At 39.8% G+C, this 21,913-nt stretch overlaps 2 protein-coding genes across 3 annotated transcripts; one reads left to right on the top strand and one right to left on the bottom strand.

Annotated features, from left to right (window-relative positions):
- Positions 1-13,204: 13,204 nt before the first annotated feature.
- Positions 13,205-14,593, bottom strand: LOC124051993 (GTPase IMAP family member 7-like). The gene is made up of 2 exons (XM_046375838.1): positions 14,547-14,593; positions 13,205-14,427 (listed from the first exon to the last, which is right to left on the bottom strand). The coding sequence occupies exons 1-2, from the start codon at positions 14,572-14,574 to the stop codon at positions 13,637-13,639; spliced, it is 819 nt and encodes a 272-aa protein (XP_046231794.1). The 5' UTR covers positions 14,575-14,593; the 3' UTR covers positions 13,205-13,636.
- A 125-nt stretch (positions 14,594-14,718) lies between these two features.
- On the top strand, positions 14,719-21,649 carry LOC124051992 (GTPase IMAP family member 8-like). Of its 2 annotated transcripts, XM_046375836.1 has the most exons (6): positions 14,719-14,795; positions 16,513-17,056; positions 17,473-17,511; positions 17,925-17,962; positions 18,428-18,508; positions 18,733-21,649. In XM_046375836.1, exons 1-6 carry the CDS (start codon positions 14,771-14,773, stop codon positions 19,371-19,373), a joined length of 1,368 nt encoding a protein of 455 aa, XP_046231792.1. In that variant the 5' UTR covers positions 14,719-14,770; the 3' UTR covers positions 19,374-21,649. The 2 variants fall into 2 exon arrangements, with proteins under 2 accessions (XP_046231792.1, XP_046231793.1); XM_046375837.1 differs by lacking the exon at positions 17,473-17,511 and having other exon boundaries at positions 18,733-21,647.
- The last annotated feature ends 264 nt before the right edge of the window (positions 21,650-21,913 follow it).

The following is a 21,913-nucleotide window of genomic DNA, read 5'->3' as shown; positions in this document are numbered from 1 at the left end:
CCCTGTACATTCATGAAGTATATTTCCCTTCAAGTCAGTAGTCAATTTTTCAATGTGAAATATTGTATATGTAATATTACAGTATTACATACATATACAACTGACAGAAGAGGTCTGGCCAGCACCTCGGCAGTTCACTGCTGCAGTAGGCTGAGACGGAAGAGTGAACATAAATAGACTTTTTTAATCCCAAGAAGTATTCACGAATTTCACAGCCAGAATACCTGGCTTTGGAAATACTGCATGTCATTTGCATGTATTTGTGTCTTTGTATTGATGTTGTTTGTAATCCATCCATCCATCCATTTTCTATACCGCTTATCCGTCAGGGTCGCGGGGGAACTGGAGCCTATCCCAGCTGACTACGGGCGAGAGGCGGGGTTCACCCTGGACTGGTCGCCAGTCAATCGCAGGGCCAACACACAAAGACAGACAACCACACACTCTCACACTCTCACCTAGGGGCAATTTAGAGTAGCCGATTAACCTAATGTGCATGTTTTTGGTATTGTGGGAGGAAGCCGGAGAACCTGGAGAAAACCCACGCAGGCACAGGGAGAACATGCAAACTCCACATAGAAGGGCCCAGACCGGGATTCGAACCGGGTACCCTCTTGCTATGAGGCGACAGTGCTAACCACTGCACCACCGTGCCGCCCTTGTTTGTAATCACTCCACACAAAAAATCCGCCGTGTGTTTGGTGTGAACACATCGTTAGTATGATGTAAGGTTATAATTTACTGTTTTGAGCAGTGGGGTGAAGTTATGTCCGAACAGCTTTGACCACCTAGAGAAATATTAATACCTAAATATGCATGTGATGTGATATGTACATAAAAGAACGTAGAACGCAGCGTGTGAGCTACCACATTCCAGCTGTTACCAAGTAATGAACGGATGGAAGATTTATGCAGCTGACAAAGGGCAGGAGGCAGGGTACGCACTGGACCGGTCGCCAGTCAATATGCAAACTCTGCATATCCAACCCGGAACTCTCTTGCTGTGAGGCAACAGTACTAACCATCACACCGCTGTGCTATCTGCCATCTTCTATATATATTGGTATATGTTTTAGGAATATTATTTGCAGTTTTGCAGTTTAGTTTTGCAGTTGCATGCAATTATAAGATTGTTCATTGATAGTGGTTACGACATACTGAAAAAAATCTCAGCACAAACCTAAGTAGAGCTGTGCATCTGGAATGGCTGATGTGTATTGAAAGTCATGTTCACACAGCACAGTATCACAGCATTTTGTGAAATAGAAACTTTAATCTATAGGATTCACGTACATGGGCACAAGCTGTCCTTTTTTCATGATAGCTGGCAGTTAAAAATAGAGAAATCATGTGCATGTTCACAAATCCGACAGATTAAATGATGTTAACTGATTCTGGTGTGGCAGTCCTAGATATTGTGTGACCATTTTCTCGAGTCAAAGGGAGATCTCATCTGACATTTTGTTCATTTTTAAATTACTCTGGCAAATTAAAAGCCAATGTGTCATGCCTGGTGTTTTTTGGTTATGCTTTGTCTTTTGATTTCTGTCCATGTGCCATGTTCCATGTTTGTCTTGTGCTTCCATGTATTATGTTCAAGGTTTTTGTCATGTCCTGTTTTATTTTGAAAGTGTCTCTTCCCCTGTGTGTCCTGTTTTCATGTAGCTTTGCTTTTAGTTTTCCTGATTGCTTTCTCCCTCCTGATGTGTGTCACCTGTGTCTCGTTGTCTTGTCTATTTAGTCCTTGTGTTCCCAGTCACTGTTGTCAGAGCGTCTGTGTTTTTTCCCCCACGTCATGTCAGGATCTTTTTGCCTTGCCATGCCATGCCATGCCATGCCATGCCATGCCATGCCATGCCTTGCCATGTTTTTTTTTGTAGATCTTCTGCCACAGTAAGAGTGCGCTACTAAGTTGTTTTTTGTTATAATTAATAAAAGACAATTGTTTTTGGACCTCCACCTTGCCTGCCAGCCTATTTGACTCTGCATCGGGGTTCAGCTATTTTCTGCGTCAGCGACGCTAACCCAAACGTGACAGAACGCTCTGACCACAATGAACCCCGCAGAGTCTCCGTTTTGGGGCACCAGACTGGCAATCAGGCCCCCTCCCAGTCTGGGCCACCTCTGGAAGTTGCACATGCACCGCTTGAGGTCCAGGGGAGGTCTGCACCCAGCGACAGGCTTCCCACAGCCGGTGCAGACTCCGCAGACTGAGCCGCCTGCCGTCACGGAGGTCACAGTTCCTGTCCCTGTTCCTGCTCCGCGGACCAGGCCGCCTGCCGCCGCGGAGGTCACAGTTCCTGTCCCTGTTCATGCTCCGCGGACCAGGCCGCCTGCCGCCACGGAGGTCTCCGTTCCTGTACCTGTTCCTGCTCCGCGGACCAGGCCGCTTGCCGCCGCGGAGGTCACAGTTCCTGTCCCTGCTCCGCGAACCAGGCCGCCTGCCGCCGCGGAGGTCAAAGTCCCTGTCCCTGCTCCGCGGACCAGGCCGCCTGCCGCCGCGGAGGTCTTTGTTCCTGTCCCGGCCCCACGGACCAGGCCACCCGCCGTCTCAGGACTCCAAGCTTCAGCTGATGGACCGCAGCCCACTGTTCCAGGACTGGGTTCACCAGCACCCCAAGCTACGCCAGGGCTCTATGCTTCAGCTGATGGACCGCAGCCCACTGTTCCAGGTCTGGGTCCACCAGCACCCCAAGCTACGCCAGGGCCCCATGCTTCAGCTGATGGACCGCGGCCCACTGTTCCAGGGCTGGGTCCGTCTGCCTTCACGCCTCGTCTCACCCGGTCTCCTCGTCAGGTCCCCAGGTCTCCACGTCTCGTCAGGTCTCCACGTCAGGTCACCAAGTCTCCACGTCTCGTCAGGTCTCCACGTCAGGTCACCAAGTCTCCACGTCTCGTCAGGTCTCCACGTCAGGTCACCAAGTCTCCACGTCTCGTCAGGTCTCCACGTCAGGTCACCAAGTCTCCACGTCTCGTCAGGTCTCCACGTCAGGTCACCAAGTCTCCACGTCTCGTCAGGTCTCCACGTCAGGTCACCAAGTCTCCACGTCTCGTCAGGTCTCCACGTCTCGTCAGGTCTCCATGCCTCGTCGGGCCGCCACAGAGGCGGTTCTTTGTTCGGCCGTTGGCCCTGACCCAGCACTCGGGCAGACCGCCTGAGGCCTCATGTTGGGTCCTGGCCCAGCATTTGGGCAGACCCCCTGACACGTCACACCCCACCTGGGTGTTGAACTGGGGCCGCCCGCCTGAGACTTATTGCCTGAATGGCTGTGTCACTGACTATGTTCTTCCTTGATTTCATGCCCTTTGGTTTTTCCCTCCTTCCTGGTCCCCCTCCACCTGCCCAGCCTGGTTTAGAACTGTTTTTTTCTTTTTAAGGGACATCTGGGATCTGTCCCTTAAGGGGGGGGTTCTGTCATGCCTGGTGTTTTTTGGTTATGCTTTGTCTTTTGATTTCTGTCCATGTGCCATGTTCCATGTTTGTCTTGTGCTTCCATGTATTATGTTCAAGGTTTTTGTCATGTCCTGTTTTATTTTGAAAGTGTCTCTTCCCCTGTGTGCCCTGTTTTCATGTAGCTTTGCTTTTAGTTTTCCTGATTGCTTTCTCCCTCCTGATGTGTGTCACCTGTGTCTCGTTGTCTTGTCTATTTAGTCCTTGTGTTCCCAGTCACTGTTGTCAGAGCGTCTGTGTTTTTTTCCCCCACGTCATGTCAGGATCTTTTTGCCTTGCCATGCCATGCCATGCCATGCCATGCCATGCCATGCCATGCCTTGCCATGTTTTTTTTTGTAGATCTTCTGCCACAGTAAGAGTGCGCTACTAAGTTGTTTTTTGTTATAATTAATAAAAGACAATTGTTTTTGGACCTCCACCTTGCCTGCCAGCCTATTTGACTCTGCATCGGGGTTCAGCTATTTTCTGCGTCAGCGACGCTAACCCAAACGTGACACAATGAGCAAACTCGTATATTTTTATCATTAAATATTATTATTACTATTATTAATATCTCTTATATATCACTAATAGATAGATTTAAATCACTGTACTATAGCATAATGCTGAAATATACTTTGGATCATGAACTGTGAACATGAACTGTATGTAAATCAGCCATTTTTGAAAATGTTGGAATGTGTTAAGAGCTGAGTTTTTGGTTTGTTTTTTTTTTTTTTTTTGGTGTTTGGAAAGCACCTTTTCAATTCTTATCACATAACCTGTGTTTTACCAGCAGACAACTGTATATATATATTTTTTTTTCCTCAAGGATTTCTGTTTTTTCAGTGCATTTATTTCTCTTGTGATGCTCCAAGGCTACCAGTTCACCCTGCTTCCTCTCTCTTTGTGATAAGGTAGGCTAAACATGTCTCGAACCCACTGATATCCATCTTCTCATCTTACTCTGGAGAAAACACAACTTCCCAAATGTTAGACTGTTTCAGCTGATGACTGTATTAAAAGGACTCATCATTTGTTAAATATTTAATTTGTTAATAATTTTTGTTTACAATAACATTTTTTTGCTTTACCATAACCACTAACTGGATGTGCTGATGATTACTGGGCACTGCTAATGTTTTAACAATTATATCTGTGTTTCTGATGTTTTGGATTAATTTTACTGCTGCAGATTTTTCAGGATGAACTCATTCAATCTAAAACAACACATCATATTTTCATTTATTTGTAGTGCAGCTATCCTATGAGAACCATGTATCTCTAAAAAAGTTGCTTGAGCTCAGTAAAGCAGACCTGTTTTCAGCTCAGCGATGATGCATTTTCCAGCTAATCCAAGAAGATTTTTAAAGAGTTTATTCAGCTTCAGAAGGAGAAGAATTTTTTCAGCACATCAACAGACACTACCTTCTTCTGTTTATCAGAAAAATCCAAATTCAAAATCAATACATTTGGCAATATATGGTTTTCACTGAAAACAAAAAGTAATCTGGAAATAACTAAAGCTGTCAAACAAATGTAGTGTGTAAAAAGTAAAAGAGTAAAAAGAATGATATCTGCCTCTGGGATTTAGTAAGAACAGAAATTCTCAAGTAAAGTAAAAGTATCTCAAATTTGTACTGAAGCACAGCACTTGAGGAAATAAAAAACAGAAAAACAAATTTTCCTCTATTTTCTTTTTGTTTTCTTTTCCATTACAATATCATGTTTTGTCGTTTTTGTCTGATTTGTTTTATAGTGTTACACACATTTCAGAAAGGCATTGTGTCTCACATTATCAAACAACTACCCACATCCAGCAGAAATACAGTGCATCCAGAAAGTATTCACACCGCTTTGCTTTTTTCCACATTTTGTTTTGTTACAGTCTCATTCCAAAATGGATTAAACTAAATTTCTCCCTCAAAATTCTACACAAAATACCTCATAATGACAAAGTTAAACAAGATTGCTTGATTTTTTTTTTTTTTTGCAAATTTATTAAAAATGCAAAACAAAAAATGTAGCATGTATTCACACCCACACATTCACACCGTGACACTCAGAATTGAGCTCAGGTGCCTCCTGTTTCCATTGATCATCCTTCAGAGGTTTCTGCAACTTGAGTTCAATCCACCTGTGGTAGATTCAGTTGATTGGGCGTGATTTGGAAAGGCACACACCAGAAGGACAACCATTTCTGCAGCACTCCACTAATCGGGCCTGTATGGTAGAGTGGCCAGAGGGAAGCCACTCCTAAAATGCATATGGAAGCCCATCTGGAGTTTGCCAAAAGGCACCTGAAGGACTCTCAGACCACGAGAAACAAAATTCTCTGGTCTGATGAAACAAAGATTGAACTCTTTGGCATGAATGACAAGCGTCATGTCTGGAGGAAACCAGGCACTGCTCATCACCTGACCAATACCATTCCTACTGTGAAGCATGGTGGTGGTAGCATCGTGCTGTGGGGATGTTTTGTGGCAGCAGGAACTAGGAGACCAGTAAGGGTCGAGGGAAAGATGACTGCAGCAATGTACAGAGACATCCTTTGCTGACCACCTGCTCCAGAGAGCACTGGACCTCAGACTGGGGTGAAGGTTTATCTTCCAATGGGATAGTGACCCTAAGCATACAGCCAACATCACAAAGGAGTGGCTTCAGGACAACTCTGTGAATGTTGAGTGGCCCAGCCAGAGCCCAGACTTGAACCCTATTGAGCATCTCTGGAGAGATCTGAAAATGGCTTTGCACTGACGCTCCCCATCCAACCTGATGGAGCTTGAGAGGTTCTGCATTGAAGAGTGAGAGAAACTGCACAAAAATAAGTGTGCCAAGTTTATAGGATCATCCTCAAAAAGACTTGAGGCTGTGATTGCTGCCAAAGGGGCTTCAACGAAGTATTGATCACAGGGTGTGAATACTTATGTACATGTAATAATTTTGTTTTTTTATTTTTAATAAATTTGCAAAAAAAGTTCAAGCAATCTTGTTTCACTTTGTCATTATGAGGTATTTTGTGTAGAATTTTGAGGAAAAACATTACTTTAATCCATTCTGCAATGAGACTGTAACATAACAAAATGTGCAAAAAGCGAAGCGGTGTGAATACTTTCTGGATGCACTGTTATACAACATGACGATCCCATTGATAGAGTCAATTACTTGTGAGCTCCTTCGCTGTTTCATTCTTGGTCCTTTATAATTTCCAGATATGTCGCTTAATTCATTTTTTTACCCACTTGGGTGCAGCATAACACTGAGAACATCTTTCACTTGTTAGTTGTCATAGAATTACTGTGAGTTGAAAGCTCCAGGAGAGAGATAGATCGTCATTTAACCATTTTGAATTTTTCAGCACTTGATCTAAAGCAACACAATGTCTCTGATTCCACATAGTGGACAGCGGAAATGATATTCATCTCCTTTGTGAAATGTTCCATATTTATTAAAATGTGCATGCACTTCAGGTGATGCCAGTTAATGTGTGAAGCATTAACAACTCACATGATTTTCACCAGCTACTGGCAACAAGAAGAAAAGCCTGAATAGAACGCAGAATTCACTGAATGTGTACTAAGGTCCAACATGTCATCTCTCATCTCTGTGTGAGCTGTGTTGGCTGATTTCTAGCAGCAATACCAAAGCTCCCATTCACCTCATCTGTGTGGGAGGCATGGAGTCTGCTCAGTCCTGCTTGCATCTTTAATTGTCATTATTATCAACAGTTGGTGAGTCTGTGGCAAAATTAATGTATATTCTGGGACAGAGTTAATTAGTAACAGTCTGGAGGATTGTCATATTCTGAAATACTGAACTAAATCAACAGAAGGGAAAGGTAACAAAACATTCTTTGTGTTCAGAGAAATTCAAAAGGTGAGCTTTTAGGAACCAAGGGATCACTGGCAAAGTTTCACTAGACCAGGTACAGGAGTGAATTTGGATTACATTTGGAATAAGGCAATGTTTTTCTGTTAGAAGTGTCTAAATATGGTGATATTAGTTCATGAGGCTAGTGAAAATAGCATAAAAATATAAATGCACTAATTAATAAATTGTGTTCTTAAACTGGCCATACATTCATGTTCACAAATTAACATAGCATTACATCAAGCACTATTGTTAGAATTTAATAGGTTTAGGTGATGTCAGATAAAGAACGACCACAAATATCACATCTGTCAGGCCATGGCTAATCATAACTACGTAAGCCATTTGGATTCACTGCTGTTGTTCTTTTATTTGGGTATACTTAACATACTTCATACTTTGCCTGTTTCAAGTTTGAATGAATTAGGATTTTGAGCTTGCATTTGCAGACAAAGTGCTACAGGACACTCTGAAGAAGAAAGACAGCAAAATAAACTGAGGATATACACAAGAACAAAGAAGAGACTACAAAAGGCACTGAAATTCAAAGGATAAAATGGAATGTATAGTTTGTAGAATATTAAGATGCTGAAGTGAATTTCATCTGTGACTGTTTGTGCATGTCTACATGTCACTTTAGTCTGACAGCTGCCTCTGAAACATATTTCACAATCAGAAAACACAAGAGCTGTTCAACAAGATAGTTCACATTTCAGTGTGGCAAAGCTGATTAATTGTCACAAGGTCTCTATCATTAAGGCTTGAAGTTTACTATCCTGACATTAAGAAGGTTTCTCAATCCGCTTCTAACTGGAAATGTAGTAGGACTACATTACATGAATACATAATGTTCCATAGATATATAGGAAGTAAAGTTAATGGGAGAGCTGCATCTTTTTTTCGATAAAAACTATACTATACATATTGTACTATACTATATTAACTGTACTGTAATACTCACATCATTCAACCAATTTCACTGATGGCTGCCCACCCACAGCTGGCATCTGGCTTTGGTTTCTGCCTTCTAAAAGGAAGATTTTTCCTTGCCACTGTGACCAAGTGCTTGATTCCATTTGTAAAACCAATAAAAGTGGAAAAGATCCAAGGGGTTAGGGTTAGGGACAAACAAAATAAACAACAAAATAAAAACAATCAACAAAATAGTAAGTAGTAAAACAGTTATTATTTTAAATACATTGGCAAATTGCTTATTGCAGCAATTATTGCCTAATGTGTGTCGAGTTGCTAACTAACGGCAGAGGTTTTTGTACTCCACATAGATGGTAAACAACTTCTTGAAATTGATTAAGAAATGTTGTTATAGTGCGCCTGATGAAGGAAATAGCTGTCATCTAGTGTGGGCAGGGGAAGTCCCCTGATCTTCTGAGACGTTGAATGGCTCTGAAGAGTTTTCTTGTATATTTCCCATTGTCCAAACATCAGTCCTTTATCCTGACAAGAAGCAATGAATATGGATTGATACAACTTAAAAGAGTTATCAGGTGTGTATTTTTTTCCTGTAAATGTGTGTTTGTAACAAGAAAGCTATTTAACTATTTAGGTGTGACAGATGCCTAACCGGCAGGTGTTGTTGTTGCTTCTGATGATAGATGCCTGTTAGGCAAAACTTCCATCTCAGTTACAGGAAAGCCATTGTCTGACAGGTTCTTCAGCCACTTATTATGAATCCAGGTTAGTTCATCTTTTCTCACTGTGCTGTAATGTTGAGAATGTCCATGTGATGTGTATTTGTAGAGCAACTCATTGATGTTTTTCCCTTAGATCTGCAGCTGCAATAAAAAAAACACTATGACGAAAAAAGTATTAATATGGAACGCAAAAAGAAAAAGTAGAAACCTAATTCATGACATTCCCATATTAATAAAACAATTACCTGTTGATGATAAACTACGCCCTCGAATTCTACTAGAACCTCCCGGCATATCTGCTTCCTGGGCAAACCCAGCTATGGTAAGACCTGTCTGACAGGTTCTTCATCCCCTTACTGTAATGTCATGCTGTCATGTTTCCCGCCTTCAGTTTAGTTACTCAGTTCTCATTTTGTTCTTCGCCCATTGCAGTAATGTCTGGAACATCAATGTGATGCATATTTGCAGAATATTTTTCTGTTCTAGCAGTGATAAAAACTCGAATCTATGACTAAAAGTATATAAATATGGGAATGCTCATTAAGAAGAAGAAATCTAAAGGCAAGTTGCCTTTATACTTTGTCATTCACTTCTCTGTTAATTTTTTTTTTTTTTAATTCTTTCTTTTTCTGTATTTCCTTTACAATTTTAGGGCCCATACCAGATATCATTTTTTAAATACTCGAAACATCTTAATTTCAATAAAGCTTCTTTTTTTTTTTTTTTTTAAATATGCATTGTGTTTTTTCAGCAATCTGTTTTCTGGTCTGGCTTTAAAATCCTACCTAGCAGCATTTTCAGCTGTACACGAAGCAGGTCGTTCACTGTTTAACCCGAAACCTGGCAGCTCTCAGCCTTCACAAGTGCATGTTTCATTTAAATGCTTGTGTGTGAGTCTTGAACGCAGTTTTAGTTTTCTGACACTCACTACAGAAAAAATCTGATCACAAAGTAGTTCCAAACATATCCATTTGCAATAAACAAATGTAAATATGACCATCATGAACTCCAGCAAGAGTGAATGCCGCTCATGCACTATTCTATGTCACACAAATTCATAACATTGTATTGTATATGTAATATTTCGTTGTTGGTATTCAAAGCATGAAGCTCAGGTTAAATGCACTTCATTACAGATTCAGTGGTGGACCTTATTGTATAGCCTAATGAAAAGTCAAAGTCAAAAAGACAGCCCCTGGTTTGTCAACAGACTCACCCCAAGGTATCATGGGATTGTCAGTGGACATTAATGATCATGCTAACAACATCAACGACTGTTGTCAACATGGATGTTCAGTAAAACATTGCAATAGGAAAAAAACAAATATTCTGATTGGTATAAACGAGGAGCAGACCTGATGCAGGTTTAACTCTTGTGCACCGCAGAATTTGCGGTTCAAAGTCTGTGACAGTAAATTCCTGTATTTGTATGTTTCTCTCAAACAGAGGTAACATTGCGTCTTGGCCCTTAAGCAGAGATGCAGTGTTACACACCTGCTATTGATAGCTATTTCCAGTGTCACTTGTGCTGCATTCATGTTTCCTAATTTTTACAGATAAATGTTTCAAACACATATGGGAAATTCTGTCATTGGTCAACACAATCAACATGATTCTGCTGCTGCTTTATGTTCCACTAAAATTTCAAATAATCTGTTCTAAGGAATTTTTTAAACAATAATTCTCTTATAGTTTTTCTAAAATGTATGAAGGGTTTAACCCCTTTAGCCCATTTGTACCAGCTTTCCCATGTCTTCAGTGATAGGCCATGAGTGATGTCTTTGTCAGTAAGAACACTGTGAAACTGATAATGATTCAGACCTCTGGCTTGGATGAAATTAACTATTCTGAGTAGCTCACTACATTCTTAATGGCTTACTATACATTGCTTCCTGGTGCAAAATACAGTGAAATCCAAACATTATGCCCTCCATTTGTACTCGGTACATTATCTCTGAAAAACCCAGTCCACCTGTCCAGACCTCAAAAGAGAGAGCTCGCTATTGTGATGTACATCATCTGCACCCATTCAACAAAATCCACAGGTGCATTCAAAGTTACAAATAAATATGGTCTGTTGAGCGACATCTGTAATGCCCTTGCTCTAATCAGTTGCAACCAAAAGTGCAAAGAAATTACACAACTTCAAGCTTAATTTCTTTTCTTGTCAGAATGATGTTGGCTGTTGTTGGGACAGACTATTGCTGCAGCTTTCAGCATATGTGTCTTCACAAACTCATCCTCAGAGTAAGTTTTAATGCTGACACTATTTTGTTAGCAATGAGGCACAGAATCTTTCCTAAAAACTAAACACCGTTGTTTCCAAAAACCCTGCCAATAATTTGTCTGTTTTGTTTCGTTTTGTTTTCAGTTCCTAATTCTTCACAGAGGAAAATGTGTGTACTAATAGAAAAACTTACAAGGACAACTGAAAACAGAAAAGACACTGTGTGAACAGTAACCTGCTGCTGGCAACGTTGTGTCACGTAGCCTTTATGTAAGCATATGGGATCTCAAAAGCATAGTTTCGTGATGGATGCTAGAACATCCGTCTCACTTGCAGTAAGGACCCCGTCTGTCAGGTTCATCAGCCACTTACGATAAATAAACTGTGAAGTCATGCTGTTCCTTTCTTTCCTTTCTTTCCTTGCTCTGGGTGTGTTCATGACTGTAATGAGGAGAGGTGATGCACATTGGTGGAGTTTAATGCTCCCATTGGCATTATTCCCTTAAAATTGTAGGTGTGAGAAAAAAGCAGCCCTTTGATCTAAAATGAAATTAATATGGGAACACTAACTGAAAAGAGGAAACGCTGCTATAATGCTGTTACACTTTGTATTTCATTTTCTCTGATTCTCGATGTTTTCTTTTTCATATTTCAATTCTGAATTCAGTCAGTCCCATTTAAGCTTTTAATTAAAGATTTTCAATGGTAACCACATCCCCAAATTCTCAGTGTAGTGTGATACAGATTTATTGGTTATGTTTTTCCCCCTCTCCCTAATGTAAACAGCCATAATCTGATTTCAGAGGTGATTTCATTGTTATTCTGTTCTTATCAGACCTTCATCTATTGAAACATCTATCGAAACATCCATCGACCAGCCTTGAAATCTTTGAAGAGCTATGATATGAGATATGCAAAGCCCCAAAGGTGGGAAAGGCCTTGGGGGAAGAAGGAAGAGTGTCCAGAGTGTACCATTTCTTTCTTCTGATCACGAATCAGAGAAACCTGATGAAACTCTTGGACTCTTTACAGTGAGCCCAAAAATGTTACTAATGTGGTACATCAGCACAGACTCCCCACCAGAACTCTGTGCTTGTATGATGCAGTAGTGGGCCTTCCAGTGTGGCACCAACTTTATGCAGCTCACATTTGCTTAATCACAGCTCTTCAGTGGAGACTTTCCTCTTTGATATTGGAAGATTTTCACATTAAATCTCTATTCTTTTCAAAGTGAATGATACTCCTGACATTGCAAGAGGCACCCTGTGGGACGTAAGGGAAGTCTACTTGTGGACACCGTCTCTTCCTATATCTATTCATTTGAAAAGAGCACAACTGGCCAGGCTGGTCGGGGTCTCAGATCAGCTCCTAAAGATTGATACATAATACATTACTACCCCGACCCCTACACTTTACAACCAATACCTTAAGCTTCACACTGAGTTTGATCTCTTGTCAATATCTAACACTGAAAGGCAGTGTTACTTTGGGAGAAAGAGCAGGTAAACCTCTCACTCACTGGGCCATGACTGGAGTCTGCAATCCTTGAGGCGCACTGAGGAGTGGAGTGGTCACAGTCGTCTGGAGATGATCAAATATTTTCCCAATTGGTCCCCAAAAGTTTGGGCCGTATTTTAACTTGTGTGAAGTGTTCCTCACATCTGTAAATGAATATCGCGTGTTGTTTCCTGAAATCTCTTCCTCAGATGATGAATTGAATTATGATGAATTAATTAATTGGGATTAATTAAACTTGTCATGCGACATGACATACAAATGTCGCACTTTTTAAATAAATCTATAACTTACTAAATCTAAATGAATCTATAAATAGGATTATGAAGTGTTGATAATGATTCCAGTTATGCACTCATGAACACTTTACACATCAACTGCTGGACAATGGACAATCAAAAAAAGGTGCGAATATTCCAGAACAGGAAGAGCACCAGTGACCTTATTTCAAACGTACAAACAGAGATTTTATGTATAATATGTTCAAGCAACACCTAATAACAAACACTGTATGTGGTCAAATATTTGGCTACTTGCATATAGTATATCTCTTTATTGTTAAATTACATGAAAAAGATTTAGAAAAAACAATAATTAGAGAGGATCATCATCCAAGAAAAAACAACAAGCAAATTCACACACTGACAAACCTGATACCTTTTGGTGATTTTACTGGACAAAGAAATAACTGACAAGTAAAATGTCACTGATCAGTCATTTATTCAGGACTAATCAATGACCACAAATGACCAATTAGGTTACTGTTTAATCACAAATACAATCACAGTATCTATAGTTTATTTGCATTAAACGTGTCTGATGAAAACCGGCATGTTTTTCTAGGCACTTTGGTGACAAAAACATAACAAAAGAACTAACCCGTAACTTTCCATCTGGACTGTAAAATACTTGAGGTGATGGAAGTGATGGCTATTTTTCATCAATCAACAGGACTCACATTGGAGTAGGATGTGGCGACGGAGTGGTCCAGGTCGTTGATGTTGTCCTGTGCGGTAGCAGCTAGTATGGCCTGAAACAGAAGGACCCTCCGCAGCAGCTCGGACATGAAGGAGAAGTCATAAACCCCCTCCTCTGCTTTGTCTCTTTCCTTTGTCTGCTGCTGCAGAGTCTGTTCTGCCTCTTCATACATTTCTTCACTGAAGTGCTTCCCTCCATTTGCTGCCACCATCTCATCTATCCTCTTAATCAGCTGAACCACTTGCCTTCTGTCCCTCCTTTTCTTGTTGTTGAAGACATGGTAGCGGTTACCACACCTGTTAATCACCTCTCGAAGTTTTGGGTGGCCTGTTTGCACATAGTCCCGAATGCTTCTGCCCTGCAGCTCATCCCCACGCGTGAATAGAACAATCATGTATTTTGATGCCTCGGGTCCAAAGATTTTCTCCAGGGCTTGGACGCAGTTCTCTTCCTCTTTGGTGAATCTGCCAATCTGGATGACTAGCAGGAAGGCATGAGGGCCAGGAGAGGACACCTGGATGCATTTTGCAATCTCCTTCTTTATGCTTTCTGCACTTTTAGATGTATCCAGAATCCCTGGTGTGTCAATCACATGGATCTTTCTGTGACTTTTGACCCGTTCTTTCTCACAGCTCTCTGTCACAGACTGTGCACTCGCTGAAGAGTGGAAAACCTTTCTACCAACAATGGTGTTACCAACAGCACTCTTCCCAACTCCAGTTTTTCCAATCATCACAATCCTCAGTGGAGGACCTGCAAATATATTGTGAAATACAAAAGTATTTTAACAGGTGAAAAAAAAACAGCACAGAATTAAGACAAACATTGTCTGCATTGAAAGGAGTTGAAAAGGACTGAAAAATCTATTTCACCTGCAGGGATTGATGAGCGGTTACCCATCGCTCTCTGACGTTGATTTTTTTTGGAGAGTGATCAAAACAGAGCTCACAACTGTTTTTGTGTGAAGCAGTTTTCAGCACTCCTCCCACAGGGCGGATCAGCCTATATCAATGGGACGCAGTCTGACAGACTTCCAAACTGATCCAGAGAGTCCAGTGAAACCTGCCTGCTGTCTGTGCTCCACTAAGAAACTAAAATGCATTCCATCAGACCTCCACCACGTAAGTGATACTTATTTCTTTTTATTTTTGATAAACAGTCTTGGGCATTTTGTTTTGCAGTTGCATGCAATTATAAGATTGTTCATTGATAGTGGTTACGACATACTGAAAAAAATCTCAGCACAAACCTAAGTAGAGCTGTGCATCTGGAATGGCTGATGTGTATTGAAAGTCATGTTCACACAGCGCAGTATCACAGCATTTTGTGAAATAGAAACTTTAATCTATAGGATTCACGTACATGGGCACAAGCTGTCCTTTTTTCGTGATAGCTGGAAGTTAAAAATAGAGAAATCATGTGCATGTTCACAAATCCGACAGATTAAATGATGTTAACTGATTCTGGTTTGGCAGTCCTAGATATTGTGTGACCATTTTCTCGAGTCAAAGGGAGATCTCATCTGACATTTTGTTCATTTTTAAATTACTCTGGCAAATTAAAAGCCAATGAGCAAACTCATATATTTTTATCATTAAATATTATTATTACTATTATTAATATCACTTATATATCACTAATAGATAGATTTAAATCACTGTACTATAGCATAATGCTGAAAAATACTTTGGATCATGGTGCTAACTTTCATTTGACTAGGCAGCCACTGTAACAAAACAATAGTGCATTAGCTTAACCAATTATAAAATCTTATTTGGTATTTCTTTACAAGTGGATGGAAATGCACTTAATGTCCTCTTTTCTACAAACATGAACATGTCGTACACACCATACATTATACACACTATATACACTCTCTTTATTTATTTGTTTTGTTTTTTTGCCTTTACTTAATAGGACTGACAAGCACAGTCAGGAAAGGGGGGAGAGAGCATGAGTGGGGAGGATATGCACAACACGACCATGGGTTGGAATCGAACCCTGGTCAATGTGGTGAGGACGGGGGGGGGGGGGGGGGGGGGGGGGGGGCACTCGACCATATGAGCTATCAGTGCTCCTATTGAAACCCTCTCAGTCATACACACTCTGTTTATATTGAGTGTTGCTCAACTAATTAAAGTGGGTCTCATTCAAGAAACACTTATATGCACAGATTTGGCCTTAATTTGTGTATATGATCAAATTAAGTCAAGTTCATTCTAAAATCACAAAACTGCATCAAAGAGTTTTGCAATCTGCACAACAAACAATACCTTCTTTCCTTAGAGACTTAATTCAGATGAGAAAAACGTTTGCAAAGCTGGTCTTATTTTTAGATTTTTTGAAACCTCTATCATTAACATCCATATTTACATCAGCTAGGAGTCCTCCTCATCGAGACATTTACTCTATGGCTCCACAAGAGAACAAAAGCTTAACAACATTGCCATATTTAAAACTGAAGAAAAATTGTAAAATATCAACTCAAGCACTGCCATATGATCTTATAGTTTAAAAATATTTGTCATGTTTTGGTCTCCTGTTTAAGTGCCTAAAGTCATACACAATCAAAAGGTATTTTGAGTATCAAATTTTTGCAAAAGTTTGAAAAGTATGAAGTTTGAAGTTTGAAGGATTATTAGCTGCAAGCTTAAATTAGGCATGAACAAGCTTGACACCGGTAGAGCAGGGCTTCCAGCATTTCAGTGGCATGTAAACTAGCCCTTAGATTTTGTACCACAGCTATGCAAATGCCTCAAAATTAAAATTGTGCATTAAAAGATATCACTGTTTTTTCTGTTTGTTTTTTGTTTTTTTTCTCTCTCTCTTTCTCTACAGCATATCCTGAACACTTTACTGTTGCTCTTTTTGGAAAGAGAGTTTTGTTAAAGAACATCATTGGAAATATGATCCTCTGTGATGGAAACTATTTTGTCAAAGAGTCAAACAGCTTTGTCGTGGAAAAGAACAACTCATTCAAAATCATCAATACTCCTAATTTCTTTGATGAAGAATGTCTGCATCCAGACCAGCAGATTATTGACTTCATGGCATTATCTTACCCTGGACCTGATCTGTTCATACTGGCAATAGATTCAGACAACACCCAAGAAGAAACAGTGGTGGCTCAAATCAGTAAACTTCAGCATATCTTTGGAGAAAACATCACAGCACATTTGGTTGTCACGTTACCAAACATTGAAAGCTTTCATTCACTTGGTCATCTGAAAGACCAGTTCAAGACCCGGTTGGCAACCGCCAATGAAAATCTGTCCAGTGATTGTAAGAAGTGGTGTTTGGGTCATCGTTCATTCCTGTATGACTACAAAAACTACAGTAAAGATGTTGTGATAAGAAGAAGGACAGTCTTGGAGAAGAGAAGGTAAAAAATTCATTTCATTACTGTTTCTCACCACATTTTCTCATAAAGGGTGTCTTTCATCAGAATTTGTGAAAAACTGAAATGTTCCTATGGTTTTATAATTAGTATTGTAAGATAAATGAGTATATACATCATACATCGTATGCAGACTTTTTTGTCTTGAAGAGAAATATGTTTCACAGTATGTCTAGCAGAGTTTGAAGGTTTACGTACCCCTTAATCAATAATCTATTTGTAAGTTCATTTGTTAAAATCAATCAACAAATTACGATAAATACCCAATCAGTGTTATGTTTTTGTTAAGATGAAGAGTTGCTTGTTATTTATTGTTCACTCATTTATTGCTCAAATTAATTTAGTTTAAAATAAAGCATTATCTATCCATCCATCCATTTTCTATACCGCTTATCCATCAGGGTCACGGGGGGGGTGAAGCCTATCCCAACTGACTACGGGTGAGAGGCGAGGTACACCCTGGACTGGTCATCAGTCAATCACAGGGCTGAAACACACAGACAAACAACCACACACTCATACAGTCACACCTAGGGGCAATGTGGAGTAGCCAGCTAACCTAATGTGCATGTTTTTGGGATTGTGTCAGAGTACCCGGAGAAAAGCCACCCAAACCAACGCAGGTACAGGGAGAACATGCAAACTCCACGCACTCTTGCTATGAGGCGATAGTGCTAACCACTGCACCACTGTGCTGCCCTACAGCATTATTGTGCTCAAGATTTCCAAAAAGTCCAATTTCGGAAATCCACTCTTAGAAATACAGATGAGCATAAACTAACCCAAAGTAGAATGGGCTGTAGCTATCATCTCTACAGCTATCAGCTTATAATGATTACAATAACTTTTTCAGGTCCATTGACTATCCTCTGTATCACCATGGGGGATCAGGTAAGTCTCTGGTTTAATGTCTTGTTGTCGGTTGTAAAATTTTGCCGTGGTGAAGCAGCGAATCATTAGAAAATACTAGCCTGATTCAAAACATGGGCAGAGGTTAATACCATGCTATGTGTAATCTTTTAAATTAGGTCAATCAGTTCACAGCAGTTACAGGGCTCTGCCTTCGCTGTGGCCTGCCATTGATTCTTTTAATGGACAAAAATTACAGACTTTAGTGACTATGATTTCAACTCTGAGAGATGAAATGCACTGGGCAAGGGAACTGGCCCCTTTGGAATAAAAGTGCTGGTTCTAAGAGATCCTGTAGGTTACCTTTTGTATCCATAGTTCTAAATCTGATGCTATCCAGATAAATCACACATTTAACCAATAAATTCCTTTCTGTGAAAAAAGTGTAAGGTGCTATGGAATTTTGTTTTAAATGGGATCAAGGAATTTACATTTACATTTTTATAGATGCTGACACCACAAGTCCACTACATACCTTTTCTGCACCTGCTGGAGCTGGACTTCAGCAAGACGCAAGACATCACATTGGTATGCTTTGGGAGATAGAGCACATATATAAGAGCGTAATATGACAAATTAATATTTCAGATCTCTCTGTGACCGTGTCCCTTTGTTAATAAAACATCGAGAGACAAAACTGCTGAGATAAAGTGCATAAGGTTATCGGCATTCCCATTTTTAGTCTGGAATCATTTGATTAAAATTTTCTTTACCAAAAACATTGATAAATTAGCTATAACCTTATTCTCCAGGTAGCAGTGCCAATGGAGTGCCAGAAAACACATTTAACATTGTTCTGCTGGGACTAACAGGGACCGGAAAGAGTGCATCTGCAAACACCATTCTGATTGCTGGGAACCCTGAGCTGGATCCCAGGCAGCTTTTTAAATCTCAGCCAAGCTCCTTGCCGATCACCACTCAGTGTGAGGTCAAAATGACGGAGAAACCTTTCGGGGTGCCAGTAAGAGTGGTCGACACTCCCGATTTCTTTCATGATGAACTCAATAACTCAGAGCAACAGATAAATGAGTGCAAGAAGTACCTTCAGCAAGGTCAGTGTGTGGTGTTGCTCGTGTTACAGTTGGGCAGGTTCACGGATTATGAGCAAGGAATATTAGAAAGGCTGGAGGACAAGTTTGGCTGGACGATCAGAGACAGCACAATCGTTCTGCTGACACATGGAGAGGACCTGAAAGGAGACCTGGAACAGTTTATTAAAGCATCTGCTCCCCTCAGGAACCTTGTTGAACTGTGTCACCATCGTCATCATCTATTTAACAACTCCTCCAGGGACTCTAAGCAAGTCATAAATCTCATCAAGAAAATTCCAGATTGTAAAAATATTTTCCCAAAGTTTATGAAAAGAAGTGGCACACAGTGCTGTGTGTGTTAGCTCTGTTACAGCTGATTGGCGGATTTAAGTATTCCACAAATACAGCATTGCACTCCTGTAACGTTATCATTCTGACAATTCATAGTTTAGAAAAAAAACTTAAATTAATGCAGCGGAACAGTAAATATTGCCTTTTTAGTTTGACACATTTGTCTTCTTTGTCAAAACCTGGTGTCCACTCTCATCCCATCTTTGTAAACTCCACCTGCCATCAACCTACTGTCGAAATATTTTTACAGAGCGCTCATGGAGCTAAAGATTTATCAGGCAGCCTACTCCAAACAATTTCACTGTATGAACCAAGGCTATGCATGTCATTTTTGAATGTGTAACCGTACACACAAAAATAACTAACCTTAGATCCTGACTGACCTTGTCAGCATGTCAGGAGATTTTAACAAATCAAAAAGGTTAAGATGGCGTGCCTTGTGCATAAATGCGCACAGCATCTCCCCTCAATGAGGAGACAAATCCTGAAGTTTCACCTAGCTGCAACTCATTCACAATTAATTGATGGATTGACCACACTGCTTGTTCTTATAACTGTGATCTGCATATTGCTGGTGTTCACATTACCCCAGTTCTGTCTCAGATGCATTATGTTACTAGCGCTTAATAAAACCTGCAGTAGATATATGGAATGGGACCGAGAGGTAAACTTCTTTCTAACTCCACACCCTCGAAATCCTTTTTACTTCAGCCCCCACTGAAAAATTATTAGTCTTCACACTGTTTCCTCTACAGCCACAAAAGACATTGTACAACATTTTCACATATGCTGCATTAGCCAAGACCTGTCATAATATGATGTGTAAAATTGGATGTAAAATTATTTTGTGGCAAGTTCACGTAATCCTCTAATTTCTTTAACTTCTGTTTTACTGTATCATTGTGCTAATCTTTTATTGTTTTTCTTCATGAAAATGTCAGTTTCATCCCTATGTACGCTACAGAGACAGGCCTAGAATATTTATATTTCTACACCTGTCAGTTAACAAGAAACTGTATGTAAATCAGCCAACTTTGAAAATGTTGGAATGTGTTAAGAGCTGAGGTTTTTTTTGTTGTTGTTTGGTAAACACCTTTTCGATTCTTATCACATAACCTGTGTTTTACCAGCAGACGACTGTATATATATATATATATTTTTATTATTATTATTATTTTTTCTCTCAAGGATTTCTGTTTTATCAGTGCATTTATTTCTCTTATGATGCTCCAAGGCTACCAGTTCACCCTGCTTCCTCTCTCTTTGTGATAAGATAAGCTAAACATGTCTCGAACCCACTGATATCCATCTTCTCATCTTACTCTGGAGAAAACACAACTTCCCAAATGTTAGACTGTTTCAGCTGATGACTGTATTAAAAGGACTCATCATTTGTTAAATATTTAAATTGTTAATAATTTTTGTTTACAATAACGTGTTTTGCTTTACCATAACCACTAACTGGATGTGCTGATGATTACTGGGCACTGCTAATGTTTTAACAATTATATCTGTGTTTCTGATGTTTTGGATTAATTTTACTGCTGCAGATTTTTCAGGATGAACTCATTCAATTTACAACAACGCATCATATTTTCATATATTTGTAGTGCAGCTATCCTATGAGAACCATGTATCCCTAAAAAAGTTGCTTGAGCTCAGTAAAGCAGACCTGTTTTCAGCTCAGCGATGATGCATTTTCCAGCTAATCCAAGAAGATTTTTAAAGAGTTTATTCGGCTTCAGAAGGAGAAGAATTTTTTCAGCACATCAAGAGACACTGCATTCTTCTGTTTATCAGAAAAATCCAAATTCAAAATCAATACATTTGGCAATACATGGTTTTCACTGAAAACAAAAAGTAATCTGGAAAGTGGTAACTAAAGCTGTCAAACAAATGTAGTGTGTAAAATGTAAAAGAGTAAAAAGAATGATATCTGCCTCTGAGATTTAGTAAGAACAGAAATTCTCAAGTACAGTAGAACTATCTCATATTTGTACTGAAGCACAGCACTTGAGGAAATAAAAAACAGAAAAACAAATTTTCCTCTATTTTCTTTTTCTTTTCTTTTTCCATTACAATATCATGTTTTGTCATTTTTGCCTGATTTGTTTTATAGTGTTACACACATTTCAGAAAGGCATTGTGTCTCACATTATCAAACAACTACCCTCATCCAGCAGAAATACAGTGCATCCAGAAAGTATTCACATTCCACATTTTGTTTCGTTGCAGTCTCATTCAAAAATGGATTAAACTAAATTTCTCCCTCAAAATTCTACACAAAATACCTCATAATGACAAAGTTAAACAAGATTGCTTGACTTTTTTTTTTTTTTTTTTTTTGCAAATTTGTTAAAAATGCAAAACAAAAAATGTAGCATGTACATAAGTATTCACACCCACACATTCACACCATGACACTCAGAATTGAGCTCAGGTGCCTCCTGTTTCCATTGATCATCCTTCAGAGGTTTCTACAGCTTGAGTTGAGTCCACCTGTGGTAGATTCAGTTGATTGGGCATGATTTGGAAAGGCACACCCCAGTCT

Source organism: Scatophagus argus, chromosome 20 (genome assembly GCF_020382885.2).
Source record: "Scatophagus argus isolate fScaArg1 chromosome 20, fScaArg1.pri, whole genome shotgun sequence".
Taxonomy (NCBI): domain Eukaryota; kingdom Metazoa; phylum Chordata; class Actinopteri; family Scatophagidae; genus Scatophagus; species Scatophagus argus.
The sequence above is the reverse complement of the archived record's forward strand: the minus strand, read 5'-3'. Positions and strand labels throughout refer to the sequence as shown.